This window comes from Urocitellus parryii, chromosome 3, assembly GCF_045843805.1.
Source record: "Urocitellus parryii isolate mUroPar1 chromosome 3, mUroPar1.hap1, whole genome shotgun sequence".
Taxonomy (NCBI): Eukaryota; Metazoa; Chordata; class Mammalia; order Rodentia; family Sciuridae; genus Urocitellus; species Urocitellus parryii.
Window position 1 is genome coordinate 105665774 of NC_135533.1, and position 12486 is coordinate 105678259.

General features: G+C 35.0%; 1 protein-coding gene across 1 annotated transcript in view; it reads right to left on the reverse strand.

The window, feature by feature from the left end:
- Nucleotides 1-581: 581 nt before the first annotated feature.
- The window catches only part of Zpbp (zona pellucida binding protein), a 106928-nt gene continuing 95023 nt past the window's right edge, over nt 582-12486 (reverse strand). The window contains exon 8 of the mRNA XM_026403668.2: nt 582-676. Coding sequence (XP_026259453.1) covers nt 582-676 — 95 coding nt within the window. The remainder of the gene's footprint in view (nt 677-12486) is intronic.

The following is a 12486-nucleotide window of genomic DNA, read 5'->3' on the forward strand; positions in this document are numbered from 1 at the left end:
GTCAGGGTAATTAAAGAGACTTTAAAATGGAGGTTTAAGATAGCCACATTGAACTGTTTTAAAAACCCACAATGTGGTTGGGGTTAGGCCTTACACTAAAAAGACTAACAACTATAGTAATAAGATGTAGGCTTTAAAACTGGCTTTGAACTGTGAAAGGGTGAACTAGAATAGTTAAATTTCCATAAGATTGAATCAAAGGATTGAAATAAGCTAAAATCAAAGTTATAAAAAAATGTGGTAACCTGAGTCCAGTGAATATATAGTAAAGAAAATGGGATACATATTTTTAAAACCCTGTAAAATCTTCTGGGCTAATCTAATACAGTATATTTAAAACTATTTTTTAAACAGTGATACAAGAGATATTCTGAAGTCATATGTAGGTTTAGCATTCATGGGTAAAGATAACAGGATGTTCACACTTAAAAGTATGTGGACATACTATGATTAAAACAATGAGACCTTTTTTTGTAAAATCTGATTATTTAATTTTAGCATAATAGTGATTTATTATATATTAATATTTCAAAAATATACTTTTATGTTTAATAAACCACCAAATAATTCAAGATAATGTCCTATACGCATGCTTTTGCTCCATACACCAGACTGCTGTTGCACTGAAGGCAGTGAATTCCATCACGGGGATTATAAGATCCAGGGCTGCAGATCACTGTGAATAAACAATAAATTAGTAAGTAATATGTCCCCAAAATGTCCATAAATTAACTTTGTATGTAGCATAAATTGTCAAAGATTCTCTTAAGTGTTATTTTAATTGAGGTAAAATACATATAATATAATTTAATGTCTTTAACCCCTTTTAATTGTAACTTCAGTATTGTTAAGTATACTCACATGTATAACCAATTTCCAGAATATTTTCATCCTGCAAAACTGCAACTCTATGCCTATTAAAAACTCCTGTTTCTCTTCCCTCCTGCCACTGGCAACTTAATACTCTATACTCTTCATTTAGGTAAAATGATATAATAAAAGTTTTCACTCTGATCCTGGCTCAGACAAAGACTATAATCTAGAATAATTTTTACTGGTAATACAATGTTGAGTTCAAAGGTTGAATAGATCATTCTTTCAGTTATAGCAGAAGCCACTAGATGTCAACATCACAGGTACAACCAATTGTGCTTATCAGATGGCCCATCATAAACTGTGCCTTAGATTTGTAAAGGTAGCTCCAATCTGCAAAGTGACTACAGCTTATTTTTAATAATCTTGTGATTTCAAGTCCTATTTTTACTACTTACTAATAATAAAATTTGAAAAAATGCTAATTTAAATTAATTTTATAATCCCTAGTATAAGGATAATGCCATGAATATATTATCATATCGTATCTCTTCATGACAGAAAGTTAAAGAAGTGCAGAAAGAAACAGAGTTCAAATACCATTTGTTAATGAGATTTACTCTGGAATCCCAGGTAAAGCATTCAAGTCTCTAAATTTGACTATGCTCATTTGTAAAGCAGGTAAAATAATAGCCAAATTCATAATATTAACATAAGGATTAAAATGAGATGACGTCTATGAAAAAGCACTCAGTGTATATGCAATCAATAAATGCCTAACCAGAATGCACTCTGGGATTACCATCTCATCCACTCCAAGTAGAGGCATGCATTTCACATTCTGTCATGCAGAATTCTAACTAGGTTGAGTATCTAACCTGTTTCTCCTTTTCCTATTGAAAGAGTAGTTGGACAAGGATCTCAGTCATACATATAAGGTATGGATGTTATAGGACATCAAATAAATTCTTCCAGCGTTATAATAATATGTATTAATGTTTGGATTATTATACTATTACTATTTAATTTCATATTGTTTTAAGTTTTAAGAAGTAGTTTTTAAAATTAGGAAATATTTTAACTATTTATTAAGAGGAAATATTTTCAATAGTATATTCCACAGACTTTTTCAAATATTAGTAGATGTTTTATTTGGAATGTAATGTTTCAGATGGAAAAAAACACGAATTCACCAATATTAAATAGATGTGTTTTTGCTTTACAAATAACAAGAAACTTTAAACTGATAATGTACATACTAAAGTCCCAATGATGTTAATACAATATGTTTTCTCAAACGTATGTGATCATAATGCCTTTTTTCTCAAATCACACATTAATATTTCCTGAAAACACAAATGTGGTAATGCTAAGAAAATTTATTGGAAGTGTTAAATCACAGCACAAGCTGAAGAGAAATCTTCATGCTATTTTTACATACATAGTTTATACTGTTTTTCACAAAAAGAACCAATATTGGCATAATTTTGAGTTCATGGTTATGTATATATGATCTTGCAATAGCTATTAGAAATAACAAACTTTCATGATATAATATGTCTAATACCAGAGAATCCTTATCTGTAGTATTCTTTCCTAGTATTGTAATACTAAAATATTTTTCTCTGTAAAGCATATTTGAGGGAAAATGTTAAAATGGAATTTAAACATATAGAACAAGATAAGTGGACTACATTTATTAAAGAAAGAAGGATGCACTGATGACTTAGTATTGACTTATAAACAAATGACAAGAAAGTACTGGAAAAAACCTTCTCAAATTTTAGATAAGGAATTTCTTTAAAAGATACATACATGAACCTAATAAAAGTACTTGATAATAAAATAAGGACTTAATAAAATTTTAAAGTAGTAATCAAGGAGCACATTAGGATAATAACTGCAGTTATGTAATCAACAAAAGAATATGATTCAGAATATATAAACTACCCAGATAAATCAATGAGAAAGAATAGAAAAACTACTTTAAAAATAGACACCAAAAGAGAAAAATACAATTGGTTAACTTACGAGCTTTTTACTATACCAAAAAAAGTATTAAAATAAACCAGAATCTAAACAATGCAAATAAACATCAAAATTATATATTGGGAGAAGGTTCAACAAGATGCTGAAATAGGAAGCTCTGGACCCCAGTTCTCTCATGAAAATATTAAGTAAACTACAAGGTATAGGACAAAGTAACTTCATAAGAGCTCTGAAAACAAGTCAAATATAAATAGCAATCCAGTGAACACACAGACAAAACAAAACAAAACAAAATACCTGCAAAAGAAAATAGTGGGGAAAACAGTGGGAAATTTTATGGCATTTTTACTCACTCATGCCCAACATCCTCCTCAATACAGTTCTGGGAAATTCCACTCCACATACTTGAGAGAACAGAGCAGACAGAATTGGCACTCTTAAATGCATGAGGGATGCCTGCCATTGGACTTGATGATGGCACAAGTCATATCTCAGGCCATAGGTATGGTTCTTAAAAACCATAACTACAAATCCATACATGCATGGGCAAGAGATTACGCATGAACACAATACCTAAAGCTATAAAAGAACCAAGGAAATTCTCAGAAAAATTGAGACATTTAATATCAGCCATGTATATGGAGGAATCATAAAAAGAAACACCTATGGACAAAGCATATAAAGATGCTCAACATCAGTAATTGTAAGAGAAAGGCAAATAAAATCTATAATGAGGTATCACCTTATATAGATTAGTATGAGGAAAAATAAATGAATGTTGGTGAGGATGTGGAAAACGTGGAAACTTTTTGCCTTGTTAGTAGGAATACAAAACTTCTATGAAAAACACAAACATAATGGAGGTTCCTCAAAAAAATTAAATATAGAATTGCCATATGATCCAGCAAACCCACCTCTGAATGTATATCCAAAAAAACTAAAAGCAAGATCTGAAAGAGATATTTACACACCCATGTTTAATGAAGCATTATTCATGGTAGTTAAGAGGGAGAAGCAACAAAGTTGTCCACTGGTAGACGGGAGGACAAACATACATAAAATGGAAAATGCATAGTAAAATTCACCCTCAAACAAGAAGGAAATCCTGTCATGTGCTACAACACAAATAAGCCTGTGCTAAGTAAAATAAATCAATCACAAAAAAAGACACTGCATGAGTCCCCTTAAAAGATGTTATCTGAAGTAGTCAAACTTATAGAAACATAAAGAAAAACAGTAGTTACTAGGGGATTAGAAGTGGGTAATGGGAAATTGTTGTCCAGTGGATAAAAATTTTCAGTTACAAGTTCTGTTTAAATACACCAATGATAAAACAATCCTATCCGGCAATTACAAAAATATTTATTTACAATGTATTAGTATATAATATTTTGGGATAAATTTAACCAAGTTGGCAAAATACTAACACAGATCAGTGAAATAAACTAAAAGACACAAGTAAAAGAGAATACACCACATCACCATGGGTTAGAAGACAATACCATTAAAATGTAGCTCCACCCAAAGCTATTTATGGATTCGATCCAATTCCTATCAAAATTTAAATGGCTTTTATTTTCCCCAGGTATAGAAATCTGCATCCTAAAATTCATTTGGAATCTCAAGATAAACCAAATAGCTAAAACACCTTGAGAAAGAAGGGCAGAGTTAGGATCTCATGCTTCCTAATTGTAAAACATAAAACTAGTAATCAAAACAATGTAGTGCTACCATAAAGAAAGCCATATAGACCAATGAAACAGAACTGAAGATCCAGTAATAAACTCATTGGGTCAAATGATTTCAATAATACTACTAAGATTATTCAATGAGGAGAGGGCAATTGTTTTTTCAATAAATGGTATTGAGAAAAATAGATATCCACATAAACTGAACGTGGGCTCTTAACTTATATCATATAATGGATCCAAGACACAAACTTAAGAGCTAAAACTGTAAAATATTTAAAAGAAAATATTGGGGAAAAATTTCATGACCCTGGATTTTGTAATGATTTCTCTCATTGACACAAAAAAACCCACAAGGAATGAAAATAAATGCATTGAACTTCATTAAAATTTAAAACCTTTATTCATCAAAAGACCTTATGAATATAACAAAAAGGAAAGAATATTTGCAAATGATGTATCTAGTAAGGAGTTAATATCAAAATATACTTAAAAACTCCTGCAACTCAACAATAACACAAAAACAACCCAGTTAAAAATGGATGTGGCTAAGTATGGGGTATGTGCCTTAAATCCTAGTGATTTGGGAGGCAGAAGCAGGAGGATTACAAGTTCAAAACTCAGCAACTTAATGAGACTCTGTCTCTAAATAAAAAATAAAAGGGCTGGGATGTAACTCACTGGCTAAAAGTGTCCCTATGTTCAATCCCCAGTACAAAAAAAAAAAAGGTTAGAAGTCTTGAATAGATATTAACTCCAAAAAAAGACATTATAAAATGCCAATAATATATGAAAAGACCCTTAACATTAGAAATATAAATCTAAACCACAATGGGACACCATTTCGAACACATTAAAGATGGCAAGTATCACAATAACAGAAAATAAGAGCTGGTAAGGAATGAAGAAATTGTGAACCTTGTACTTTCTTAATGTGAATGTAAAATGGTTAAGCAGCTATGGACACAGTAATGATGGCTCCTCAAAAAATTAAGAATAGAATTATCATATGATCCAGAAATTCTGATTCTGGTATTTAGCTGAAAAAACTGAAATCAGGGTTTTGAAGACATATTTGAAGACTTTATAGTCTCAATGTCTGTATCTACCATCAAATTGATATGAAAGACTTAATCCCTGATGAGGATATATTTAGAGACAGTGTCTTTAAGATAGTAAACTTAAATGAGTAGAATTGGGCCATGATCCAATAGGACTAGTTTCAAATAAGAGACACCACAGAGATTACGTGCACTCTCTTTTTTTTTCTTTCTTTCCATCAACATGCACAAAGAAAAGGCCATGTGAGGACATAATCAGAGATGGTTATCTGCAACCAAGAAGAATACCTTTACCAGGAATTTAACTGAACAGAACCCTGTTCTTCAAAACTGTGAGAAACTTAATTTCTGTTAAGACACCCAATCTATGAAATTTTATTGTGGCAACTTATCCTAATATAGATCCAAAAGAAATGACTACAAGAACTTAAGAGATATCTGCACATCTGTGTTCTCTATAACATTAGTCACAATAGCCAAGAAGTGGATGCAACCTATTGCCCATTGCTTAAATGGAAAAATCAATCTCCCTCTTCCTCCCCATCTCTCCTTCACTCTCTCACCCCCCACACAAACTTGCATGCATGTACACCTAATGAAATGACTTTTGTGTGTTGACAACTTAATTCCTTTATTAGCTCTAACAGTTTTCGGGTGGGGGGGGAGGTGTCCAAGTGCAATTTACATTTAAATGGTTTTGCTTCTTTTTATTTTTGGCAATACTATCAAAAACAATGTACATATTAAATATAATCCATATCAAAGTTCTATCAGCTTTATTTGAAGAAATGGAAAGATGATCCTCAAATTTACATGGAATTACAAGTGGTCTTAAGCACCCGAAACTTGAAAATACAAACAAAGCTGACAAAATCGCACATGAAAACTTAAGAACTTACTAAAAATCTGCATAATAATAAACTATAATACTAGCATAAGGAAAAACATAATGGAACAGAATTGAGAATCTAGAAATAACCTTATATATCTAAGACAACTGATTTCCATCAATGATGAAAAGTGCATGAAATGTGAAAACAGACATTTCTTCAGCATAACTTTGGGATGACTAGGTAGCTGTATAGTTAAGAATGTATTTGGACTCATATTTCAAGCCACTTAGCACAAGGGTTGGCGTTGTGGCTCAGTGGTAGAGTACTTGCCTAGTATTTATGAGGCATTGGGTTTGATTGTCAGCACTGCATAAAAATAAGTGAATAAAATAAAGGTCTATCAACAACTAAAATATATATAGAACAAATTAGCACAAAATACATTGATGACTTATTTGAAGAAAACAGGAAACTTTTATATATTGGATTTTATAATAGTGTCTTAGATATGACGCTAATAGAATGAGCAATAAAAGAAAAATAATATATAAGCCAAATCTCTAAATCTGTTTTAACAATAAATTTCCAGATTATTAATAATAATATAAAAGACAAATTAGAGGATACATGAAAATATTTGCAAAACATATATCTGCAAAGGTCTAAGATACAGAATATCTGGAGCTTTTATTACTCAACAACTAAAAGACAAAAACTCAATTGGACAAAGGGGCAAGAGCCTTACATAGGCAACCCCCAAGAAGATACACAAATAGCCACCAAGCCCAGTAAAAGATGCTCAATATAACATTGGTTATTTGGGAAATGCAAATTAACACTAAATGAGACACTACTTCATACACACTAAAATGGTTAAAAGTTGTATGTTTTGTTGTTAAAGGAAAATAATAAGTGTTACCCAAGATATCGTGTAACAAACAAGTAACCACAGATGTTACCAGTGGGACAATAAAATGTAGTAGCCACTGTGAAAAACAATTTGGCATATACTCAAAAAGTTAAAAACAGAATATGATCCAGTAATTCCATTATTGTTATTTACCCAAAAGAACAGAAAATGGGTAGTTAAGCAGATACATTTTCATAAATGTTAGAAGCACCAGAAACCACAATATTCAAAATTTGGAAACACTCCAAATGCTATGAATGGAGAGATTAAATCTACAGAGACAGAAAGTCAACTGGTAACTGCCAGAGTTTCAGGGTAGAGGAGAATGGGAATAACTGCTTAATAAATATAGGGTTTCTTCCTGAAGTAATTAAATTGTTTTAGAACAAGATATAGTGGTTTCCTAACACTGTGATTATATCAAATGCTACAAAATTTCACATTAAAATGTCCAATTTTATATTGTATAATTTGAACTCAGTAAAAAGAATGAATAGTTTCATTTGATGCATGGGCCAGTATAAATTTGTGTAACATGGATGTAACTGATAAACAAAAAGAGTGGACAGACTGAAAAATGTAGAAAACAAACAAACAAACAAACAAACAAATAAATAAATAAATAAATGCCCCAATGCCCTTAATTTAATGACAGTCATCAAAGAATAAGACAAAGAAACTCAGGATACACTCAATATAAAATTGACAAAGATTTCCATTCTCAGGCACTAGAATCAAACTGTTGTAAACCCTGAATAAAGAGAAACTCTGAAAAGTATGCAGAAAAATACTCAAAATATGACAGAGTTTGGGGAGATCTATATGAATAGAAGCTCACTTTTAATCAGAAAAATATATCATTCAACACTAAAGGTTAAAAAAGATGCTTTGTAATAAAAAGTAGAATATTGAGGATTATAATGCTGCAACAAAAGGTAGGCTAAAGGAAGTTCCTTAGCCTGAACTTAGAATTATAAGCTACTATTACCAGAATCAATTTAGTATCTTGCTTGAAACAACCAAAAATAATAGCAACTATGCAAAACATGGAAATTATGTTTTCCAAGACACTGGATATTGAATCATAAGGGACAGTGATCCGTTAGAGATAGGAAACAAAAAATATGAGTCCTACAAGAGTAAGCCTAAAATTAATAAGCAATTGCCATTGCTTACTGCCAAAAGTTCCCAAATTATGGCACAGGACACTAAGATAAGCCCAAAAAAGTCCCTAAATTGAAGAGAATAAACAAGCTAAGAGTTGGAGAAGACAAAAAAAAAAAAAAAAAAAACTAGAGTTCTTAAGACTGTGTACCACAGATAAGGTAGCTGCATAAAGACAGAACTTTGGAGATGATCAGTACATCTTTCCCAAATATAAAAAACAAATCAGCACAGTGTGAGGAGGAAGCTAACCTCAGGCTAGGGAAAGAACCATCTACTTTGACAGCATTAGAAGGAATGGTGCCTAGTAATCATTCAGGCTGATTAACAGTGCGTGTTCCCAACAGCCAGAAAGGAAAACTCATAATTCACAGGCCACTGGGAAGAGGATTTAGGAAGAGAGAGGAAATAATTACCTCTAGACAGAACACTGAACTGGGATTTCCTACCAAATTATAATAGTAAGACATAAAATGATAAAAAATAATGTCTGCAGGAGCACAAAAACAGCCAGCACCAAATAACATAAAATTCAAAAAAAATCTATAATCTAAAAAAAGATGACCAGTATGAAAAGAGACAGTTTTATGGTTTGGATTTGAGGTATCCCATAACAGACACTGTTTATGTAGGAATGTGCAGAGATGAAACAACTGGATTGTGAGAGCTATAATCAGTACATCATGTTATGCACTAAGAGGATGATTAAGCTATACTGTAAGGAGTACAGCTGGAGGTGGTATATCCCTGGAGACATACCTTAGAAGGGTTCTTTTTCCCTGTGGCTCCTTCCTGTTTTTTTTCTCTCTGCTTCCTGACTACCAGGAGGCGAGTAGTACTACTCTACCACCTCTTCCACCATGATATTCTGCCTCACTTTGGGTCCAGAGCAACAGACATAGCCCACCATAGGCTACACTTCTGAAACCATCAGCCAAAATAAACTTATCTTTCTCTAAGTTGTTCTTGTTATATATTTTTGTCCCAGCAATGCAAAGCTGACAAAATAGAAATTGGTACCAAGAAGTGGGGTTTTTACCATGAGTAACTTGATGGTATGGTTCAGAAGCTTTTGGAGAAGGAAGGTTTGTGGAAGAAGCAAGGAAGACTTTGAAGATGCAGATGGGAGAAGTTTTAAGAATATTGCAAGTGGAGCTTCATTGGTGATTCTGGTGGGAATTCAGAAGACCAACAGGCAAACAGTAAAGACTTCTCATGAGGTTCCAGGGGGAATGAAAATTATATTGGGAATTGGACTAGATGTAACTTATGTTATATTCTGAAAATTTTTTTTATCCATGTCCTGAGACTTTATGTAAGGCTGGATTTAAAGGTGATAAACTAATTAATCTGGTAGAGGAAATTTCAAGGCAGCAAAGCATTTCAGATGGTGGGATGGATTTTCCTGGCAACTTTTAGCCAAGTTCACTGTAAGAACAGGGAACATAATTCAGAAAAAGCAGATTTTTAAAACTTGCAGTATGGCCAGAAAAGTGCATATACAACAGGAGCCAAGAAAGGTATGCTTGTTGAAGAGATTCTAGCCACTAAAGAGAACTGTGTACAGACAATAGGAAAGATGTCTGAGGGCATCTCAGAAATTTGCAAGACTACATCCCTTGCTGGCTCAAAGGTTTAGAAGGGGAAATTCCCTTGCAGAGGGGAGTCTAGGATATTGTTTCCTTGTGCTCAGCCACCTCGACACTCAGAGGCTACTGCAGTCATCATCCCCAGGGCTAGCAGAAGATCCTGGCGTCATCCACATGGTGCTGGTTTTGCAGGAATACAGGATGCTAGAGTAAGGGGGTCATGGAGGCTTCCCCTGAGATTACTAAGGAAGGTTTTGGAGTCAGGCAAAGTGTGGCAGGGTTGTAATTCCTGTGAGCAGCCTCTGAAAGGGCGATGTGTAAAGTTGTAAAGGTAAAGCTGAAGTTGAAATGGAGACTCCAGGAATTAAGAGGATCCATAAATGTTGTCTGCTAAGGAAAGCTTGTGAATGAAGTCCAAAGGGGTGGGCTATCCAACCTTGCTGGAGAGAACATCTCATGACAATGTACCCCAGGTGCCAAATGTGGTTATAGGACTTGTTAGCCCAGATGAGTTTTGAAATTGTTTTGGTCCCATACCTTCTTGCTATGCCTCTAATTCCTCCCTTTTGGAATGGGAATGCTTACTCTGTGTCACTATATATTAAACATATGTAACTTGCATTTGATCTTCATGAGGACTCACAGCCAAGGCTTTGCCTTGACTCTCAGATGAGATTGGAACTTAGACCTTTGGACAATTCTGGAACTGTTGAGACTATGGAGACCTGGAGATGAATTAAAAACATTTTGCTTTGGATGATGAACCTGAGTTGGGGATGAGGGGAAAAATGTTGTGGTTTTTATGAGGCATTACCTCCAAAGCAGGGATGTTTAGAGATGAAATTATTAAATTGTGAGAACTGTAACATAATTATTCCATCCTAGTTTGAATGGACTTACTAGATAGTAACTGTAGGCATCTGGAACATGGCTGGAGGAGGTAGACATTGGGAGCATGCCCTGGAAGTGTTCACCTTCCCTGTGACCCTTTCCCCCTTTTCTCTCTCCTTCTTGGCTGCCATGAGATAAGTTGCACTCCTTCACAACTCCCTTCCACCAAGATGTTCTGTCTCACCCTGGGCCCACAGTAACTGACTCGGCAAACCATGGACTATATTTCTAAAACCATAAGCCAAAATAAATTCTTGCCATGACCCCCAGCCGGCAAAGGAAGACGCGACACAGGATTCTTCCTTCAGCAGTTTATTCAGGCCTTTATTTTGACATGTCTTCTAGCTTCTACTACTTCTACTACTACTACTACTACTACTCCTACTACCTCACCCAAGCGCCCCAGCCTTGATAAAGCACATCAAGCCCCAATGCACAACTGCCACGTGGACTTTTCTCATAGGGTGCCAAGTCACAGCGCGCCAACTCATTCTGATAAGGAGTTGTTTGTCACAGACTACAGCAGAAACCAGAGCCATCTTGTAATGGCGGCCACAGTTCACAGAAATGGCTCACCACAGTTCCCCCTTTTTGTTTTACTAAGACAATACAGGCGAGAGTAGAGGTCCTATCCCACTGTGCAGAAGTGGCTGCAAAGTATGGCTCAGCCGTAAGGAGGCGCCTTCCCCAGATCCGAGGCCATATCAGCCGACGCCTTTTTCCGTGGGGCGGGGCGTGGACGTCCAACCCGCATGCAATAGGACATGCTCTCCTTGAGGTCCACTTCAAGGATCACTCAAGTGCAGTGCCTTGCTTCGCATCCTGTATCGTGACGATGGTGGACGAAGGGGGACAGCTGAGGCTGCCTTTGTAGTACAGACAAAATTAAGTTGGCAACACCCCAAGAGAAAGGCACGGACAGTAAAGCAAAAGATAAAGACCAGTGTGGAAACCCACCTGCATGCAATGGTGACAAGACCCGCAGAGTGCAAAGGCTTTCCAACACTAGAAGGATGACAAAAGAAGGACATGTCGATCCCAGTGCAATGTTATAATAACTTGGGGTGCAACGACCATGTCAAAGGTTTACTGTTTAAGATGCGCAAGCCAGACCTGTGGCGAGTTGCCATTTTCTAAAGCAGCAAGAGCTTGGACGAGCATTGCCTTGTCCCGAGCATTGCGAGCCTTGAGACGACAGAGAAGCCACAAACAAAGAATCACACCAAAGCAACACATAGTACCAAAAATGCCTACTCCCACCCACTCCTTAAAAAAGGAAAAGGCAGAAGATATCCAAGTGGTGAATTGACTCAAGGTCACTGGATCGACACGGGTGCTATTCAAAACAGCAATCTGAGTTAGTTGAGACTGGATCAGGTTTTCTGCTTCCATGGACCAGGTTCCGGATAAATACTCTCCGATGATGCTGGAGGCATTTCTGGAATCATTAAATCTGACAGAGGTTATACATAAATGTGCACATTGATCAATACAACCCAAATGTACTAGGTCAGACAATTCCTCAACTTGAGCTTGAAGTAGATCTAT